This window comes from Leptonychotes weddellii, chromosome 7 (genome assembly GCF_054177405.1).
Source record: "Leptonychotes weddellii isolate Sample4059 chromosome 7, ASM5417740v2, whole genome shotgun sequence".
NCBI classification, from domain to species: domain Eukaryota; kingdom Metazoa; phylum Chordata; class Mammalia; order Carnivora; family Phocidae; genus Leptonychotes; species Leptonychotes weddellii.
Window position 1 is genome coordinate 85,533,654 of NC_138375.1, and position 21,792 is coordinate 85,555,445.

At 39.9% G+C, this 21,792-nt stretch overlaps 1 protein-coding gene and 1 long non-coding RNA gene across 2 annotated transcripts in view; both read left to right on the forward strand.

Moving 5' to 3' along the window:
- The first annotated feature begins 737 nt into the window (after nt 1–737).
- Nucleotides 738–13,418, forward strand: LOC115944814 (uncharacterized). The gene is made up of 2 exons (XR_014147103.1): nt 738–6,202; nt 7,466–13,418. It is a non-coding gene; the product is annotated as an uncharacterized LOC115944814 (long non-coding RNA).
- Nucleotides 13,419–13,987: 569 nt separating this feature from the next.
- ACOT12 (acyl-CoA thioesterase 12) overlaps nt 13,988–21,792 on the forward strand; it is an 82,396-nt gene continuing 74,591 nt past the window's right edge. Inside the window, exon 1 of the mRNA XM_081826632.1 lies at nt 13,988–16,004. Coding sequence (XP_081682758.1) covers nt 15,878–16,004 — 127 coding nt within the window. The 5' untranslated portion in view covers nt 13,988–15,877. The remainder of the gene's footprint in view (nt 16,005–21,792) is intronic.

A 21,792-nucleotide genomic window follows, 5' to 3' on the forward strand; every position in this document is an offset into this window, starting at 1 on the left:
CCCATTGGTCCCTGGAGACCTGTTAGAGAAACAATGTTAGTAAACACTGATCAGGTTGTTCCTTGAGTCAATACAGGACAAGTTAGCAGCTACTTAGAATGAACCACAACTGCCTCCCTGGCACCAACCCCCTCTGTTGTGTTAGTTCCCACAGAAACCTAAAAAACCTATTTAAATCTTACTTTTAACTTCTAATTCCTTATTGGCATTTTTAGGAATTTATAGTTTATATTGTGTAAGCTTGGTTTTGTTTTGGGGGGGGTTTGTTTTGTTTTTACTTTTACTTGCCTGTCTGGGTTTTAGCAGATTTTAAGGAAAGGAACAAGGAAAGCGTTCTGTGATTGGTAGAAAATGAGAGTGAAACAACCAGCTGATTACATTTTGTTTTTCTTAAATGTGATCTGTTTTCTCCTGATAAATGTTAGGCATGCACTATCAGGTAGGCATATGATCCTTGAAGTTCACTCTGCTTTTTAATAGCATATTACAACACTGAAATGTCTATTAATATTTTATATATTAGTTCTAATGGAATTTTCTGAAAGTGTAGTAACACTTTTAGTCAAATACTTCTCAATGTTTTGAAACAATAGGGGAGATCAGAAGAGGGAAAGAGCATGCCCACTCATCTTTAATTATTGGTCCTTTACATGAATGAAGTAGGACCTGATTGTCTTATAACAAGCCACATTCACTTCTTCAATCAACAGTTCCTAAATACGATTTGTAGTAAATGTATTCAGGTTTCTAAGACTCACAAAAATCTGTAAATATAATTTAAATCTATAAATAATTTAAATTTTAGATGCATGCTCATTTCATCTATGAACTTTTTTTCTGTGAATCTCATTCATCAAAACTTGCCAATACAATATTTTTCATCCGTTCATTCATTCATTCAGTTACTTCATCAAAACTTGCCAATACAATATTTTTCATCCGTTCATTCATTCATTCAGTTACTTCAACCCCTGATATGGGGGGAAGGGGCACTGTTGGTGTGAGGCAATTATACCTAGTTACAACTGATTAATTCATTGTATGGCTTTCAAAAATTAAAATAGTATGTTCTTAAGGAAAATAATTAAATCACAATCATATTTCTGAAACTTGAGTATTTAATGATTGTTTACAGTAATTAATAGCTTATGTCCATGAGGTAAGACTTCCTCCTTCACAGGTAGGAAAGTAAAATTAACTAGGGAGTATGCTGATTAAAATGGGGTGATCTTACTGTGTCCCAAACGACTCACATGTCCACCCAAAGGCTAAAACTAAAGGGTGGGGGTAGGCCAGGTAGAGAGTGCATGAGGAGAGCACCTCTGGCCAGAATGGCAGACGTGTCTGCCGGGCACAGAATGAGTATCACACGCTCCTTGCCAAAGTCACCTCCCTCTCCCTGAATATGTGTGAGAGCATAGAGGCTCTCTAGAAATATGAGCATTAGTATATTTCCAGTGGATGACTGACATCAAAGAGCAGTAAAGTTCTTGAAATTTTTAAAGCTTTTATGTTTTGTTTCCTTGTTTTCAACCATTTTATTGAGGTAAGCTTGACAGGTAAAAAGCTGTATATTTAATATATACAACTCAATGAGTTTGAAGATAAGTACATGCCCTTCCTGCCCCTTTATTATTATTATTTGTGTGTATGTATGTGGTAAAAACACTTAACAGAAGATATACCCTCTTAGAAAAATTTAAGTCCCTAATACAGTATTATTAGCTGTAGGCACAATACTGTATATCAGATCTCTAGACTTATCCTGCACAACCAAAACTTCCTACCCTTTGGACATCACTTCCCCATTTCCCCCTCACCCCAACCCCTGATTATCACTACTGTACCCTCTGTTTCTCTCAGTTTCACTATTTTAGATTCCACATATAAGTCTAATCATGCAGTATTTGTTTTTCTGTGTCTGGTTTACTTCACTTAGCATAATATCCTCCAGATCCATCTATGTTGTTGCAAAGAGCAATATTTCCTTTTTTTTAAGGCTAAATAATTTCCCATTGTAATACAAATAACATTTTTAAATCTATTCATCTATGGGTGGACATTGAGGTTGTTTCCGTATCTTGGCTCTTGTGAATAATGCTGCAATGAACGGAGGAATGCAGGTATCTCTCTGGGATCCTGATGTCAATTCCTTGGGATAAATACCCAGAATTGGGATAACTGGACAATATGTAGTTTTATTTTTAATTTTCTGAGAAACCTAAATATGATTTTCCATAATGGTGTACCCATTTACATTCTTACCGGTAGCGTACAAAGTTTCCCTTTTCTCCACATCCTCGTCAGCAATTTTTTATCTTTTCTTGTTGTTGTTGTTTTAATAAGTAACATCCTAACAGGTGTGAGGTGATAGCTTATTGAGTTTTGATTTGCATTTCCCTGATGGTGAGTGATGTTGGGCACCTGTTGGCCATGTGCATGTCTTCTTCAGGTACTTTGCTCACATTTTAACCAGGTTTTCAGATTTTTTTTTTGGTAGAAATTCCTTTTATGTTTTGGATATTAACCCCTATCAGATCTATGGTTTGAAAATATTTTCTCCCATTCTGTAGGTTACTTTTCCGTGTTGTTGATTGTTTCCTTTGCTGTGCAGAAGCTTTTTAATTTGATATAATCCCACTTAATTATTTTGCTTTTGTTGCCTGTGCTTTTGGTGTCTTAACCAAGAAATCATTGCCAAGACAAAGAGCTTTTACTCTATATTTTCTTCTAGGAAAATGTTTAAGTGAATGAATGAATACGTTTAAGTGAAACAAAACATAAAAATTTGACTCCCCCCAAATGGGAAGATGAAGATATGTTCCTAATAAGGAATATGTGTAACCTCTAGGAAAAAAACCAAAAAGCAAAAAAACAACACCCGCTCAGATGAAGCACCTAAGAGGTAATGAGAGCCAGAAGTGACGTGATTAAATATGTTCCCAGCTTGATGCGTTAAGCCTATTCATATATTTAACAAGAATTTTTAAAATGCCTATATCTGTATAAGACTTTTATCCCCTTGACATTCTGAACTTTTACTGTGTCTAAGCTCCAAAACTCTGACCTGGTGAAGTTGCTAATAATATTTCAAGCACTGAGGTATTAAAGCATAAAAATATATTTTATGACATCATCATGTTCTTGTGGAGATTGTCTATTCTTTTTCATTCATTTGAAGAGAATTTTAAATGTCCATGTCAGGGAAGAAAGCTACCTTAAAAATACACTGATGGGGGCGCCTGGGTGGCTCAGGTGTTAAGCGTCTGCCTTCGGCTCAGGTCATGGTCCCAGGGTCCTGGGATCGAGCCCCGCATCAGGCTCCCTGCTTCGCAGGAAGCCTGCTTCTCCCTCTCCCACCCACCCTGCTTGGGTTCCCTCTCTCGCTGTGTCTCTCTCTGTCAAATAAATAAATAAAATCTTAAAAAAAAAATGTTAATAAAAAATACACTGATGTAGTAATGAGACTTTAATACCTGAAATGTTTAGAAAATGAAGACGACATACTGATGAGAAAAAGATGTCACAGGAAAGTAATTTTAATGAAAAGGTCTTAAAATGCCCATTGTCTAATAAGCGATGCAGTGGTAAACATCAGACTTGACAGAATCTGATTTTTTTTAAGATTTTATTTATTTTTTTAAGAGAGAGAGAGAGCATGAGCAGGGGGAGGGGCAAAAGGAGAAGCAGACTCCCCGCTAAGCAGGGAGCCTGATGTAGGGCTTGATCCCAGGACTCTGGGATCATGACCAGAGCTAAAGGCAGATGCTTAACTGACTGAGCCACCCAGGCGCCCTCAGAACCTGATTGTTTTTGGAGATAGGGAAAGAGGCAGAGGAGGCAGTTGCCCGATCATATAGGAGATTTTAGAAATAAATCCTTTGACAGTCATTTTTAAAAATCTTCATTGATTTGTCTATGATTTATTATGGACATTTTTCTTTACTTGGTTGTGCAATTTGTTCTGAACTAGACTACAGTTAATTTGATGTACTGTATATCTGCACAGAATCATCAAATGTAGATATGTATGTTGTTTTTGTGCTTGAATTCACAGCTTTTATATAGTTTTGTATTTTACTTTGACAACATTTTTGGAATTACACCAGAGTTAATGTATATAATTTAAACTGTTTTAAGACCAAAAAATTTTTAAGTTGGACTTTATTGATGAAGACTTCTTTAAACGACTAAAATTACATTTTTTATGTTTAACCATTCTCTATACATATACATTTACCTGTTTCAGTGATACTTTTGTCTGCAATTTTGGATATGTTTTAGAATAAAGTTTCACTTTACAAAAAAATTTTGATAAAATATGCTGAATTTCTGGAGTTATAATTATTTTTAAAAAAACAAACTCTTAAGGATAAAATAAGTTTCAAGTTAATTATGAAATTAAGAATATAATCATGGCAATATTGTAAAGAATAATAAATAAAATAGTACAAAATATCTGGAAAATTATTGTCATAATCTCAAGCATTAAATTGACTCTGAAGTCAGGTTCAGTTCCTGGCTTCACCATCTCCCACCATGTAGCAAGATGTTTATTTTCTCAAATATAAAATAGGAATTATTAATAGTACCTACAACAATCCATGCAGGGTCTCATGACAATTATATGAAATCATGCATATAAATCACCTTGTATATTGTTTGGCACACACAACTATAAATATTACTAAGATTACTAATAATAAAGTGTAATTATTCTTTATAATTAGAAAATACTGAAAAAAAGATTCTTAGATTGATTCAATTATATGAATGAATATCTACCACTTGCCAAAAAAAAACAAAATCTCAAATTATACATGCATATTTTCTCTGAAAACCAACTGGTAAATTTCCTTTTTTTAATTTGAAAAAAAATTAATATTTTGCTCTATTTCAGCCTATGAAATACACTGGCTGACTAAGAATTTACAACTTCAAGTATCTTTAATTAAAAATCTCATGACACATATAGACCTAAAGAATCACATTCTAAGTAGATTTAGCTCTTTAAAAACTTACCTAGCTAAATTGTCTTTCATATTAAAATCAGGTATAGACAATTAATCAGAAGTCTCAGAGACCTAATTTGCTATTACTTTGCTTTTTGAGAAAGAAGCGGAAAAGTAAGCTAATATAAAAAATCTAATAGAGCTATATATTTTGGAGGTTATGTTCTGGATTCCAGGTTAGATTTGGTCTAATCACAACATATTCTACATCTATATTCTGTGCATTAATCATTGAGGTGGCGAAAGTTCCATAAGTATGAAAGATTTTACATTTGTTATTCTACAGACTATACCAAGAAAGTGGGCCAAGAAAGTACTTAAGTTCAGCAGGTACTGAGGTTTAAAAAGGGGCCTTTCTTAGCCCTCTAATATCAAGAAATCCAGTTAGCTAATCTGCCCAATGTTTGCATTACTGCCTCCCACTCTTATTCTGGGTCTCAGCGCAATGGTCCCCTGCCCCAGAGCTCTCCTTCCTGACCCCACAGCCAGAGCTGCCTGCCCTCACCCCATTTTGTGTTTTATTTTCTTCATAGAATTTATTTTGATGTCAAATTATCTTACTTTTTAGTTCATCTGTGTGTTTATCCTTGGTCTTTTCTCACTGGAATGTGAGCTCTCTGACTGCCTTGCTCATTACTGTGCCTAGACTAAGAGCATCTGCCACGTAGTAGGGGCTGAATGAATGAAAGCAGTGGCTGAACATGAATCACTAAACAGTAGGTGTGCAGTCTCAACATTGTTCTCGATTGCTGGGGCTTGGGAGCCGGAGGTGGATAAAATCCCACATAATTAGATTACCACCGTTGTTTCCCAGACACCTGTCCCTATGTCATGGAACAATGAAGTAGCAATGCCCTTACAGAAAAAGGGGCCTCTGCCCTGATCCCACACTTTAAGGGCTCCATGTATCACTAGTGCACTCACCCAAATGTATATTAGGACATGTAAGAGATATTCTGCCTCTTTGGATCAGGCCCACAGCACTGATATGGCATGATCCTTAAGCCTAAATGCCCATCTGATGGGTAATACTGTCCAGGCCCTAGGAAAATGCCTCTCCACCTTGCTTGCCTTACGTTCTCAATCAAAAGGGGGCTGTGTTTGAATTTAATAAAGGTTTCTTTGTTTTCAGTATCAGCGATAAACACTGCTTTAGAGAGTCTGAGATTCTGAGTGGGAGAATTTCTCAGGTAAGTGAAATGAGAAATTAACTCACTTGACCAAACTTTCCTGTGGGATGGTTATGTATGCTATAGATTCTATGGCATGCCAAGATATTTCCCAGGAATGCTATCTTTTTTCCCCCCTCTAGTTCTAATGCCTGACTCTGGAGACCTTGGGAATTGAGGCAGTACTTACAACAGTGGTGCATAGTGGCCATATAATATGGAACAGTTACTCACCCCAACATCACCAGCCCAACCACAGAACAGACATGTATGACAATAATTAAATTCGGCTATATTTTACATTTTGCCAACTCTCTATTTTGTCATCATGAATGTCTATGTTTAAGATGAGATGATAGCACATATTTTATTTAATGATTTGCTCACTTGATTTATAGCCTTAAATATTTAGACATATGGTGTGTGGGCCTCCATTTGGACCCTTGCTCTAAGACCCACAACTTTTAGAGACAGGACTACAAATGAAGAGAATGTGTCCACTCTGGATCCCTGTTCTGGTTACTATTACTGCATAACAAATTACCCCCAAACTCAGCGGCTTACAACAACCATTTTATTATGAAAACAACTGTGTATCAGGAATATAAAAACTCTTTGGCTGGCCAGTTCTTGCTTGGGGTCTCTCATGCACTTGCAAGATGTCAACTGAGCTCTGTCTTTCTCAAGGCTTGATCAGATTGGTTATCCAAGAGGGCTCATGCAGATGATTGACAGGTAAAGCCATCAGCTGGGAGCTGAGCCAGGAATGTTGACCAGAGGCCTACCACATACCTCTTGGGCATGGCACTCTCAAGGCCCTTGGATTTTACAGGGCAGCTGGCTGCCCCGAGAAAGAGCCCCAAGAGAACCAGGCAGAAACTCATGGCATTTTATGACCAAGCCTTGGAAGTCACATAATATCACAGAGTCACAAAGTGTGTGCCTTATTGTACGAAGCTGTCACAAGCCTCCCCAGATTTAAGGGGAATGGACGCAGATCCATCATTCAATGGAGGCGTTTCAAGTCCCCATTCTTCTTAGGTTATTATCTTAGTCTTTTATAGGGACAAGAACTGACCTCGATCTGTTTGACACTGCTTTGTGTACCCAATAGCACCCATGTAGGGCATGTGAGGTGAGGCCCAGTGCCTGATTTGAGGACACACTGATGACTGTGTACGTTTCTGTATCTCTAGCACAATCAGCTGCATGGCTGAAAAATTGATTTCAAAATTGCTGTAAGAAAAAACTATTTCCAATATAATGTTTCCTTTGTTTTATTAGGATGCTACAAAGGGTACAATCCAACATCATTATACAAGTATATCACCTATCTGAGAAGAATGACTTAAAGGAAAAGTATGATACTATGAGCTGGATCACTCACCTGATATGAGCTAAAAATGAGCAGCTCTTATGTCACTCAAAGATTGAAAAAGTAAAGAAATGAATATTTTCATAGGAAATAAAAGAAAAAGAACTGCCAGCAATTGTGTAAGAGCATTGGGTAGTGTATCAGAAATCTTTTGGTTACACATGACAGATAACCAAACTCAAAGGGTCTTAAAGCAAAAAGAGGGGGAGGGAGAATAGGAGGGGACAAAGGAAAGACTTATTTGTTCATGTAACTGGAAATCTCCAAACGGTTGCTTTCAGGTGAAGCTTGATCCAGCAGTTCAACAACATTACTGAGAACTTGCCTTTCCCCATAGTCTTCTACATGCCTGAATGCTCTTGTATGGCTCATTGGTAATTTTTAAAATTTCTCTAGCTTCCACTATCCATTCCTAATCAGAGCTTGCTTTCCTTTTGGAGAATAACTGTTTGTGGTGTTTTTTTTTTAAGATTTATTTATGAGAGAGAGAGAGAGTACATGTGCACATACACAAGTGGGAGAAAGGGGCAGAGAGAGAGAATCTCAAGTAGACTCCACACTGAGCACAGAGCCCAATGTGGGGCTCAATCTTACAGCCCCGAGTCAAAATCAAGAGCCGGACACTTAACTGACTGAGCCACCCAGGTGCCCCTGGAGAATAACTGTTTAATCTTAGTGAGAAGGTAATTCCAGGACGTCTGGGTGGCTCAGTCAGTTAAGCATCTGCCTTTAGCTCAGGTCACGATCCCAGGGATGGAGTCCTGCATCAGGCTCCTTGCTCAGTGGGAGCCTGCTTCTCCCTCTGCCTGCCACTCCCCCTGCTTGTGCTCTCTCTCTCTCTGACAGATAAATGGTGGAATCTTCAAAAGAAAAAAAAAAAAAAAGAAGCTAATTCCAGGCACCTGTCTCACCTCTACTGAAACTGAGAGAAACAGACTTCACTCCTCCCTGTGCTCTTCCTGAGCCCTAGGGTCACGAACAGACATACGACTTAAGCTTAATCAGGTAAATGTTCTATCTTGGGACTTTAGATCTTGACCATGGTCCACAAGGAAGGAGCAGAGGCAAGCCATACCAGAATCTTCTTCTTCATTTTTTTTTTTTTAGATTTTATTTATTTATTTGACAGAGAGAGACACAGTGAGAGAGGGAACACAAGCAGGGGCAGTGGGAGAGGGAGAAGCAGGCTTCCTGCTGAGCAGGGAGCCCGATGTGGGGCTCGATCCCAGGACCCTGGGATCATGACCTGAGCCAAAGACAGACGCTTAACAACTGAGCCACCCAGGCGTCCCCAGAATCTTCTTAATAAGCAACTTCGCTGTGCTTCCCAGCTCCGAAACATAGCCTGATTCTCCATATCTAGTCAATTGTTAGAGTCCCAGAAGCATTCTCCCTTGCTTAGGATGCTTAGGTCCTGCTGCTTGATTGCCAAAGCAGTGAAGACTTTTGGAGCATGGCCATGCAGAGGAGATCTTCCCTTTTCTGTGTTCCCATGGCACTGTGTATTGTATCTTTTTTTTTTTAAGATTTTATTTATTCATTTGACAGAACAAGAGAGCAGGAGAGTACTAGCAATGGAATCAGCAGAGAGAGAAGGAGAAGCAGGCCCCCTGCCGAGCAGGGAGCCTGACACTGGGCTCAATCCCAGGACTCTGGGATCATGACCCGAGCCGAAGGCAGTCGCTTAACTGACTGAGCCACCCAGAGGCCCCTGTGTATAATATCTTTTGATATGCCCTTATCACATTACACTCTGATTTATCCGTCTGTGTTCCCTACCAAACTGAGAGCTCCCTAAGAACAGGGGTCTTAGCTTATGCTTAGCCCAGTGTCTGGTCAATACTAGGCATATAAAATAATGTGTTAAATTAATTAAATAATCTACTTGGAGAGAAAAGACATGCTTGTATTAAATGATTCTAAAATTTAAGGCAGTATATTATTAAGCAGAAAGCATAGGGCTCTTTACAAAGTGTGGAACTGCCAGGAAGAACATTTTTAGGCTGTTTTATGAAATGTTGTTGCACGCTCTTTGTTTCCCACTAAAAGGAACAAGGCTTCCTTCAAGAAATGCCTAGTTCTAGGGCTGAGGAAAGAAAAAATACAAGATGAGCCTGGAACATCTGTTTGTATTGGAGAATGAAGAATTATAAAAGAATAAAACAGATATCTCAACAACAACAACAACAACAACACAGAAGCCAGCTTGAGGGGATTTCTTCTGGCCCAACTGAGGACAATTTGAGCATCAAAATAAATAATGATAATAAGAGAGTATAGCCCATTGAATAAAATAGGAAACCATGAGTCCACAGAGATATAAATAAGTTAATGTATAAATTGAAAGCTTAATAAAGAATAAGATATTTAGATAGTGTTAAAGTACCTCCACACAAAATGCTTATAAATTACAAAGGGGAAATTTTCTGGAGGAAAGCCTGCAAGCAGCACTTTAATCAAATGACTAAATTGAACATCATCAAAAATGGGACAGATTAAAAATGGGCATTACCTGATAATGCACAAAGAACGCAGCATCATTTTGTGACATTCCTGCTAAAGATGCATAAACTCTACTAGTTATGAGGAGATGTCAGACAACACCCAAATCGAGGGTCCTTCTACAAAATAACTGCCCTGTAGCCTTCAAAAGTGGTAAGGTCATGGGGAAAAAAAAAAAAAAAAAGACTGAAGACTCCTTTCAGACAGCAGGAGACGAAAGAGAGATAATCACTGTATCTAACACAAAGCATCGTTAGGACAACTGGTGAAACATAAATGAGTCTGAGGATTAGTGGTAATAAAGTGTTTACGTTAACTTCCTCACTTTGACAGTGTATTCTGGTTCAACAGGAAAATGTCTTATTTATAGGAAATTCACACTAAAGTATTTGGGACCATCGGGTTGGCAACTTACTCTCAAATATTTCAGGGAAAAATAAGTTCTTTGTATGGGTACTTCCAACTTTTCTGTAAGTTTGTGATTGTTTAAAAAACATGTACACAAATCAAGATTGACCTTCAGTCTAGTAGATGGTCAACTGTAGGATATAATCTGAGGAGCTGCCCACAGCCATCAGCATGTTTCTATCCGTATTTATCAGTCTGTTTCATCCTTATTAGAACAATGTGTGTTTCTATCACACTTTCCTATGTTATCTGCTAAACTACGAATTCTATAAAGTCACAGACTCCTTCTGTTTCACTCACCATTTCATGTATCCAATGCCTAGAACAGTCCCTGGGACACAGTAGGCACTCATGAATAGGCACTAAATGAGTGAATAATGAACGAACGAACGAACGAACGAAGTGGCTTAGACTAGAAGAAGCATGGCCTTTAGAGTTAGAAAGATCTGTGTAAACTCCCATCTCTCCTATTTCCTAATTGTGCAATCCTGACCCCATTGGTCAACTTCTCAGCCTAGCTGAGACAACAGCCAGACTACTGGATTTGAATCCTGGCTTTATGACTTCCTTGTATGGTCTTGGGTAAGTTGCTTCAGTTTCCTCATCTATGAAATAGCCATTATAATAGTTCCCCACTTCACAGGGCCGTGGAGCATGTTAGGAGTATTTATTACATTATCTGGGCTTGAGTTCTCAACTCTAAAAAGGAATTATTACTTTCAGGGTTGTGAGGATTAAAGGACCCTCAGTAAATAGTGTTTATCATGATTACATTTGTTATCAAATTACAATCTTATGAAGTAGGGAGAGCATCCCCCTTTTATAAAAACAAGAAAACCTAATGACACAAATCAGCTGAGTGACATATTCAAGATCAACACCAGCAAGAGGAGAGTCCAGCTCAGACACAAACACATCTCTCTGGACCCGAGGCTGTGGCTCTTTCTCCTGTGTCACTAAATCCTTAATGATGACAAAGGGCCCCTGTTAAACTGAAGACATGCTTGGGAAAGACTGCGATGACAGCTCCATCCCAGGGATTCTTAAACATTAGTGTGCAACAGAATCACATGCAATTTTTGTTCAAACACAGATTATTGCCCCACCCCACAGTTCCTGACCTAGCACATGTGGGTAGGGCCAGAGAATTTTGAGAACCACTGTTAGAGAAGGAATTCCTTGAGAGCCAGCTTAGCAAGCAAGGGAATGCTGAGGGCAGGAGACTGAAGACACCTGACTGGAAACTAGAGGCAAAGGAAGGTCAACTTCAGGGGCTAAGAAGCGATGCGGGGACTCTGCCACATAGCGTCAAAGCACCTGATCAGACGTTAGCTCAATCTCTATCTTTGGTGAACCACCTTCTCTGAGACAAACAGGACCAATTCCTCAAACGCCAGAAACTACCACAACTCACCCCGTACGAAATATCTAAGTTGAGCAGCTCTAAAACTATTTTTATAATTGAATATATAATTTGGAAACCTATTAAAAAAGTCTCCAGCACTCAGATGGTTTCACTGAAGAATTCTAGAAAAACATTGAAATCTATACAACCTCTTCCAGAATATAGAGGGAATACTTCCTGATTCACTTTATGAACCTGACATCAAAACCAGACAAAGAAAGAAAGTAAAAAGAAAGAGAACTACTGACCAATATCTCTCAAAAATATAGTTGTAAAAATCCTTAACAAAATATTAGCAAATAGAATTCAGCAATATATAAAACGAATTACACACCATGACCAAGTGGGATTTATTCTAGGATGCAAGCCTGGTTCAGTATTTGAAAACAATCACTATAGTCCAGCATATTGACAAGTAGCGGTGTTGGAATGCAGGGGTCTCCACTGAGCGGTGCCTGGGATGAAGGTGGGGCGCGGCAAATCTGGGGAAGTGAAAAACGTGGACTCCATATACATGGCTTTTGTTCAAAGTGCTGCGCTCCACACACATTAGGTGACTCCTAGGTTGTACAGCTAATGCTTGTCTGTCTGCTGAGCTGGGGCCACTGGAAGCACAGGGACCAACAGGGGAAAGGTTGGCTTGAGGTTCCAGGTGCTAAATGGGACAGTCCAATTCCCCAAGGTGAGACTGATCCCAAGAGTAGGGACCAAGAGCAAAGAAGAGGAAGAGAACCTGGAAAAAGTTGGCAACTCCTAAAATGCAAAGACTCTATTCAGCACAGTTTAAGTATCATGGCTTTCTGTGCCTTGCCTGAATGTGCTCAGCACTCACCATTCCAGTACACAGAGCAAGCTGACAGGGTCTCACTGCCTCCTGAGGGAGAGCTCTTGCCCTGTAGTCAGCAAAAGTGCTAGGGAGTTAGTGCTCCCCAGAGCAGCCCTTAGTCAATGAAGGATGGGGGCGGGGGTGGGGGTGGGGCGAAGCTGGAAAATAAAGACTCCAGCTCCTGTGTCTTTAGGAGGGTAACTTAGGCTGTTCTTCACAAACTTTCATGTGCTTATGACTTACCTGGGAAGCTTAATAAAATGCAGATTCTGATTCAGCAGGTCTGGGGTGGGGCCTGAGATTCTACCTTTCTAAGAAGCTCCTAGTCAATGCCTATGCTGCTGGTCTGGGGACCACACTTTGATTCCCCTACCAGTGCTCTCTGCACTTTCCTCCTAAATAAACTGTTTGCTCTCAAATTCTTGTTGGAGGGTATGCTTTGGGGAAAATACTTTTTTCCATCTCTCTTCTTATGTTTTGTGCTCCTGGTTCTCAGTTTTCTATAAGCTTGACCACTACATTGCAATGTGACCCAGAGCAAACATTTCATTTCCTCATCTCCAGAATGAGGGGGTTAGACTGTCTAGTTTCCTTCCCACTCCAACATCCTAAAGAAGTTCTCATTATTCTAGTGATTATCATACTTTCCACACTCCCCCCGATCTGCTTTCCTGCTCTTGTGCACGACCTTTAAAAAATCAAGCTGGCTTCACATTCTGTTCATCTTCAAAAGATGTCTCTAAACAGAAATGGAAAATGAAAGCCTTTTCTTTAAACATAATAGCAAAAATCCTTGACAGATAAAGGATACAGCAAATGTTCACACATGCAGATGACATTTGCATTGTGTGGGAGAAAAAGAGACCATTCACAAAAACATAAGAACAGTAGTTTCAGACAGAGGCTGAAAACGAAAATCAGTGAGAAACCAACAAAAGATATGAAACCATAATCAAAGACATCTAAATAGGAGATAATACCATAAGAAAACACAATAGTGAGTTTGTGAACTTGTCTGCTTTTGGATCAAACATCCCTACACACACATATGCAAATATAAGCTGTCCCCTTCCGGATAGTCACTCTAAAAAGCTACCTTCTCACACCTATGCTTAAAATATTTTGAAATTCCTCTAATTTACAAGAAACCAAGTTAATGAGTATATACGTAATATTACCATTTTAGTCGCCATTTTTTAATCCAAAATGAGAAAACCAACATAATGCAAACCTTATTTCTGGTAACTTAATAAATTTTCTAAAATATTAATGAAATTTATTATGTAACCATCAGTTATTGCTGTGTAACATATAATCTCCAAATCACAGGGCATACAACAAGTAGTTGTGTCCCATATATGAGTCTGCATGCCTGCTGGGTGGCTTAGCTTCCAGCTGCAAGTCTGCAGGTTGGCTGGGTGGCTCTGCAGTAGGTAAATTCAGCATAGCACCCAGATGCTGCCGGCGAAAGCTCCTCAGGCCTATCATCTTCCCATGGCAGAGGTCACGTAGTCCCAAGAATAAGAACACGTGCTGCTTCGAAGGGCTAGGCTTGGAATTGATACACTCTTACCTCCCCATGTTCCATTCCAAAGCAAGTCATGTGGCCTAGCCCGACATTAATATGTGCCTCCCATGAAGTTATCAGTGGATGGAATGAATATGTGCTGAACAATAATCAAATCTGCTAAAATGGTATTAAGAACTCCAGAGGCGTTTTCTAAAGAGGGGTGGTATGAGTAATAACACTATTACTGAAATAAGGATATACTTGCAAATGAGGACCGTCTGGGAGGCATGAGTTTTACTTTGTTTTAAAAAGTCATTTTTATGCTTTTTATAAAAACCAAACTTAATGCTTGCCGAAGCATTTTATTTATGCTTGTATGGGACCAAAACCTACCCACAAAGGATCCTAAAAGTTGTTAAGCCTATGTTGCATTCGTTCTTCTCTTTCATAAGATCTTTAAAAGGAGAAGCAAAATGACCAGACTCTCCAATCTGATATCTCTAGGCTGGGGTTTGGCAGGCTGCAGAAGGATGAGAAAGCATCACCAATTTGCTGGAGTCGGTTAGGTTTTGTGGTAAGCTACTCTGGACAGTCAGGAGCCCTGAGTTCAAACCAGATGCTCCTACTTCCTTAGCCGCTCCTATGACGTCAGCTGCATGCCTGCCGCGCTGCGTCATCTCCGCCGGCTTCCATGTCTTCACCTGTAAATGCTCTCCCAGGTGCAGCCGGCCCTAACAATACAGGAACTAGGAATGTATCACATGCTGGAGGTTTTCTGCTGCCACCATTTCCTTAATGAGAACTGCTTTGTAAAGTCACTGATTTCAGCTCTAGTAAGTGTAACAGCTTTTGTGTGTTACCAGCTGAGAATGAAAATTCTCATTTAATACTCTAGATTTTGTCTTCTGTAAAGATGAGAGTGTCTTGGGATTTGCTGGGATCATTAATAGTGAGGTGACAGTTTCTAGTCTTGAATGCTCTAGATTAAAACCAAAAGATTGCCTTTCTCCGTTGAGTGACTCTGATGTGCCTGCAAACATCAACACTGTGTGTGTGTGTGTGTGTGTGTGTGTGTTTGGCAGTGGGGGTAATTTCATAACAAAATGATCAATAACAAAGGGTTTTGGGGAGCTATGATAACATCCTAAGAATGAGAAGGTGCCCACTCTACCTGGCCGTCAACAGCCAGGGGGGGAAGGTAGTCAAATACTCGGAAGCCAGCTTCTAATGCCAAAGTCCACACTGTCTGTATAGCATTTAACTAATCAGTCCTGTCGGGTTCTTCGGACGGATGTTAACCTCACTACTTACTTAGCAAACACCTGTATCCGCCTAGCCAGGCGGATAAGGTAATGCGTACATTACCTCATTTAATTCTGTCCACAGTCCTCTGACATAAGTACTGCTATCCTCCCCTCACAGGTAAGAAACTCGAGCCGTTCCCAGCTTTGCCAACCTCGGCGGCCCCGGATTTGGCTGATATTCCTGGCACCCCAAATCCCACCTCCCTGTGCACTGGCGGGGCCTGGCGGCCAGCTGAGAGCCGGCTTCAGGGCCTGCGGGGCGGGCGGCGCCGGTGCCCTGCGGAGCGGGGGCGGGCTCAGCGCGGCCCGACCCGGCCCGACCCGGCCCGACGCCCTCGGCCCCAGGGCTTCGCTGCGGGCCGAGCCATGGAGCGCCCTGCGCCCAGAGAGGTGCGCATGAGCCAGGCCATTCAGCCCGCGCACGCCAACCTGCGCGGCGAGCTGAGCGCGGGGCAGCTGCTCAAGTGGATCGACGCCACCGCCTGCCTGGCGGGTAGGGGGCTGGGACGGGGCGGGGTGCTGTGGGGGCTAGCGGGGGAGCGCGGGAGGCCGGAAGGCCCGGGTGGCGGGGGTCCGGAACGTGGGGGGCCCGGGTGGCGGGGGTGTCCGGAGCGCGTGTGGTGGTAGGGGGTGTCTGGGAAGTGGCGCGCGGGCTTGGGTGTGGGGATGGGGGGTCGGGACAAGGGGGGATCCCGAGGACCCGGGTGCGCGCCGACCCACTGACGCTCGGAGCCTCAGCCCGCACGGTTGCTGGACTCCGGATCCGTGAGGAGAGCGAAGACTGGAGAGCGTATTTATAGTTGTGAGCCCTGTGCAGCTGGGTACCGTAAGAACTGAGATAGTTCATCCAACACTGGGAATGACCTAGACCAGTGATTCTCAAACGTTTTAGTCTTAGGACTACTTTACTCCATTAAGTAAGTGAGGACCCCGAGAGCTTTTGTTTATGTGGGTTATTTTTGTTGATGCTTACTATAATCGAAATCTTTAAAAATTAATTCATTGAAAAAGAACAAGAATAAACCCATGACGTAGTTTTATTGAAAAAAAAAACAACTATATTTTCAACAATAAGAAAAATATACTTAGAGGCATGGTATTGGTTTACATTTCTGCACATCTCTTTAATGTCTGGCTTGATAGGAGATTACTCACCTCTCATACCTGCTCCTGCATTCAGTCTGTGGCTACCACACCCTTATTTAAGTCTCTTCTCAGGACCTTTGCACCTGCTTCTCATTTTACCATTAGGCTCTTCTCTTGGCCCTTTCCGTTATTATATCTCAGCTTAAATATCCTTTCCTCAGAGAAGTCTTTCTTGGCCACCTGTTTACGTTTGTACCCTTTCAACAGTTTGATCACAATGCCCTTTTTATTTCCTTCATACCACGTAGCACAATCTGTAATTATTTTGTGTATTGATCTGTTCACCTCTTTATTTCTTGCCTGGGTAATTAGCATGTGAACTAAAGCTAGTTCTCCAGTGCTTAGTAAGCTCTAAATAAAAACCTCCTGCTTTTATGGATGGGTAGGTCGGTGACGGATGGGTCCAGAACTTGGAATCTCATTTCTAAGATGAAGTCAGGCTTTGCATATGGCACTTAACAGACTCAGCAAATGTACATTTTGAAGGAAAATATGTTAGGATAAAACACTAAAGCTGAAAGGAGCTTAAGATCATGTATCTTAGGACTCTTATTTTACAGAGGACAAAAGTAAAGCTCAGATGATTTACAGAACCTTGCTTTTCTCACTGAACATCAATAGGGTTTCTAATCCCCCGTGTGTTAACCGCCCACAAAATTTAGTCATGTATTTATGCCAATCTGCTTGTTTGTTTTCTGTTTGTTGATAGGTCTGTTTGGTTTCTGTCTTAACAGTTTTTATCAGTATTTGAGGTCGATTATAATAACATAAATAATGGAGGCATGAATATAAAATTAATTCACATCTAAGAGAAACAAGTGTAAAAATCATTGAGGTTGCTAATAATAACGATTCCTATTGCCAAGGCAACTGAATATATTATGTGAATATTGAAGTGACTTTTAGTTACCTCACTTTGTGCCTCTGTCCTGTAAAGGATAAAGAGTTGGCCTTCTGCAATTGTCACAAAAATTTCTTGGGAAACTCAGACCATAGACTGATTCAATTGATAACCAATTACTCTGGATGAATAGTTAGATTACTAACAATACAACATTAAAGAAACCTTTAAGATACAGTTTGTTTGGATGCATGGAGATACCTGTGTTAAACACTCCATGGTGAGAAGCACTACATAAGCAGGGGACTTTATTTAGTGAAGGTCTAACAGAATCTGTGGCAGAGAAATGTTGCACCATAGTGCTTTAGTTTATATAATAAGGATAATACAAAACCTGCTTTTCCTGGCATTTTCCCAGCCAGAGTTCCTTATTGACCAGCACTTCTTTACAGCCACTTACTATGATAAATAATGATCATATAGTCATAGCCCCCAAGGCACAGCCGTGACTCCCAGGCACTGCTAGATTCCAAAATATCTTCTTAATATTTAAAAAAAGATTTACTATGTTCACTATCATTTTGGCATTAAACCTCATTTCTGTCAGTAGCCCCATTTTTCTGGTTCCTTAAGCCTAGAGGATTGCAGCCGTATCTGAGGCGTCCTCCACCCTCCATATCCGTTTCTTATTTTGAAGTATCACAAACTCACATCTCCCTCTGTTTCACTTCTGAATCTTTTCCGGGGTTCACTCTCTCAGGAATGGCATGCAAACCATCCAGTTGGGCAAATCAGAAATCTAGGGGTCATCCATTCTTGATACCTCTTTCTACCTTGCTTCGCCCTCTACATATTCAACCCATGAACCAGGTCCTGTCAGTGTTACCTTAAAGGAATCACTCAAACCCACCCACTTTGCTCTGCTTCCATTGCCACGGCCTAGGCCAAGCTACCATCATCCTTCATGTGAACTTCCACAGTGGTTTCTAAACTGATCTCCGTTCATTCTGGTCTCTTCTCCACCCTGCATCTGAAGTATTTTTTGAAGGTGCTAATCTGATCATATCATAGGTTGTTTATCTTCCCCCATTGTCTTCCTTATCAAGGGCTTTAAGTATCTAGCATGGTTAGTATCTCCTATCAAAAAACAAAAAGTCACAGGGCGCCTGAGTGGCTCAGTTGGTTAAGCGACTGCCTTCGGCTCAGGTCATGATCCTGGAGTCCCGGGATCGAGTCCCGCATCAGGCTCCCTGCTCAGCGGGGAGTCTGCTTCTCCCTCTGACCCTCCTCCCTCTCATGCTCTCTGTCTCTCATTCTCTCTCTCTCAAATAAATAAATAAAATCTTAAAAAAAAAAAAAAAAAGTCACAGAGATAACAACTATAAACTCTGGAAAAAACATTAAATAAAAGCTACTTACGGCAACTGACAAGTGAACAAAAGCTGATTTAGAACATTTGGAAGTCAACGCTTAGAAGAAGAGAGTGGTACTAGCTAACTTTCTCTGTTTCATTTTGTTTATTTTTTAATGACTTTAAGCCTGAAGAAAGACTCCATTCTGTTGCCAACTAAATTTCTGATGGAAAACCCACAGACTTGCTTATTTGAAGTGCCAGAGGATTTGGGGAAAACACAGCTACTGAAATGTGAGGAGGAGAATTCAAGAAAGGAGTGAACCAGAGAGGCAGTGCCCTAAAATCTATGTTTTTTGCTCAAATCTCTGGTGAACCTTGAATCATGTATGCATGGGAGAAACTCCAACCTTCCTAGATAATGCCAAAAGAACTGAAAAAGGCTATCCCAACCTCTAGGGAGACAAGAGTTTTATAGTTTGAGCTTAGTTAACTGCTTACTTGAAAAAAAAAAAAAACAAAATATTACTCTTCAGAGGAACATGTTAAGAATCCACAGTTTCTACGATGTATCACTCATAATGGCTACGATACAGTCCGAAATTACTTGATATACAAAGAAACAGGGAAATATGATGCATTCTTAAATGAAGAGATAATGGAGATCAATCCCTAGATGACCCATGTGCTAGAATTAAGCTTCTGGGATTCTGTAGCAGCTATTATAACTATGCTTGAGGATGTAATAAAAACTATGATCATAAAGAATGAAAAGATAGTAAGTTTCAGCAGAGAAATAGAAACACAAAAAAAGAACCAAGTGGAAATTCCCGAACTGAAAATTACAGTATCTGAAATTAAAAAAATTCACTGGTTAGGCTTAACAGCAGACTGGAGGAGACAAAGAGTGAGTAAGCATAAAAATGGACAATAGAAATTATATAGTCTGAAGAAAAGGGAAAAGATGAAGTTCAAAAATGAACAGAGATTTGAAAAAATACTTCCAAAGGTGTAACATACTTGTCATTGGAGCCCCAAAAGAGATGAGAAAAAGTATGAAGCATAAAACAAATATTTAAAGAAATAGTAGCTGAAATTTTCCCACATGTGATGAAAGACATACATTTACAGATTGAAGAAGATCATAGCAAGACAGTGGAACAATATCTTTAATAATAATTATAAAACTGTTAACCAAGAAATTCAAGGCCCTGTGCATAGTCCATTCTCCGCCAACCCTTCAGCCTTACCAGCTCTCCTTGCTTTCTGCATTTTTTCCCAAAGCTTTTATTATTTATTAGAGAGAGTGTGTGTGTGTGCACACTCAAGTGGGGAGAGGGACAGAGTGAGAGGGAAAGAGAGAATCTCAAGCAGACTCTGTGATGAGTGTGGAGCCCAAGATCATGACCTGAGTTGAAATCAAGAGTCAGACGCTTAACCAACTGAGCCACCCAGGCACCCCTCTTGCTTTCTGCATTTTATCCTCAAAGACTTTGATCAGGATCTTCGTAATTGTTGTTTCCCTCTGCTCATTTTGCTCACCTTTTCTCTGTTCTTCCTCCCCAACACATGTATTTTAGTCTTAATCATCCTTCAGATCTCTGCTGAAGCATCCCCTCCACATGGAAATCTTCCCTGACATCCCACCTAGGTCTGGTTTCTCAGTTACGGTTCCCATCCAATCATGTTTTCTTCAGAGCACTTAACTCATTTTGTTATTACTTACTCATTTTATTAATCCCTGGCTTCTCCACTAGACTCTGTGAGAACAGAGATCATGGCTGCTTTATATTGTCAGCCCCTTACATAGAGGCTAGCATATCACAGGTAATTCATTCAACATTATTTAAAGGAATGAATGAATGGAGATACCACCATTTTTAACAATCATCGTCTCATATCTGGATTACAGTCACTTAGCTAGTCTGCTACTATTCCCAGCCTCTCTCAGTTTCTCAAGGAAATCAGTAATAGCTTTAGAGTTTCTCCACTTTTATTGGAATACTGTATGAAAGACAATCAAAATCAAGAATCAGAGCAAGCTGGTCTTTTAAATTCATACATGACACACAATTGTAAACAAAATAAAACAATCACATAGAATCACATGTACAAATTGTGGTCCTATGTTGGGTCCCCATATTTTTGTTTTTTCTTTTTAATTTAATGACCCTTAAAAGTCTATAGTCTAAACCATGGCTATTGAGCCTCTGAAGCCCATATTTAGCTAAGCACTTCTCTAAAGACTGTTCCTTGACTGCTCTTTTCTGAGAGTTCCTATTGCTTCTGTAGTCAAAATCACTATTTAGAACAATGGAGTCCATCGTTCTAAACCTAAATTTCCTCATTTGTAAAATTAATAATTATACCAACCTCATGTAATTGACATGCATAAATACTTAGCTCAGTGCCTGGTCAATAATAAGTGTTTAATAAATGGTAACTACTATTATAATAATGTTTGTTCATGATCCCAATCTAGTATAGTGCTATATATTATATATATGGCATATAAATTATATATATGACATATAAATTATATATAGTGCTATATATATGTGACATAAATTCTATATATTTACAAATATATAAAATAGATGCTTGATATATAAAATAAAAATTTAGCCTTGGGGCTAAATGAGTGTGGAGGGCTCCACACTCATCACAGAGTGTGCTTTAGCACTTTAGTTATCATTTAAATCATTCAAAATTGGTCACTTACGTTGCCACACATGGTAACACTTTATTAACAAGAATAGTTTAATAAACTCCACATCCTGTTCCTTCATGTCAGGTAAGTGGAATGAATGTGTATTAGGTACTCCTTAGTCAATGTTTTATAGCATATATTTGCAAGGATCCAATAGTTCTCTGGAAATCTTAAGCTCTAAAAGGGCACCAACTATGGCTAGCTCTCTAATTGCCACCGAGTACACTTGGTAA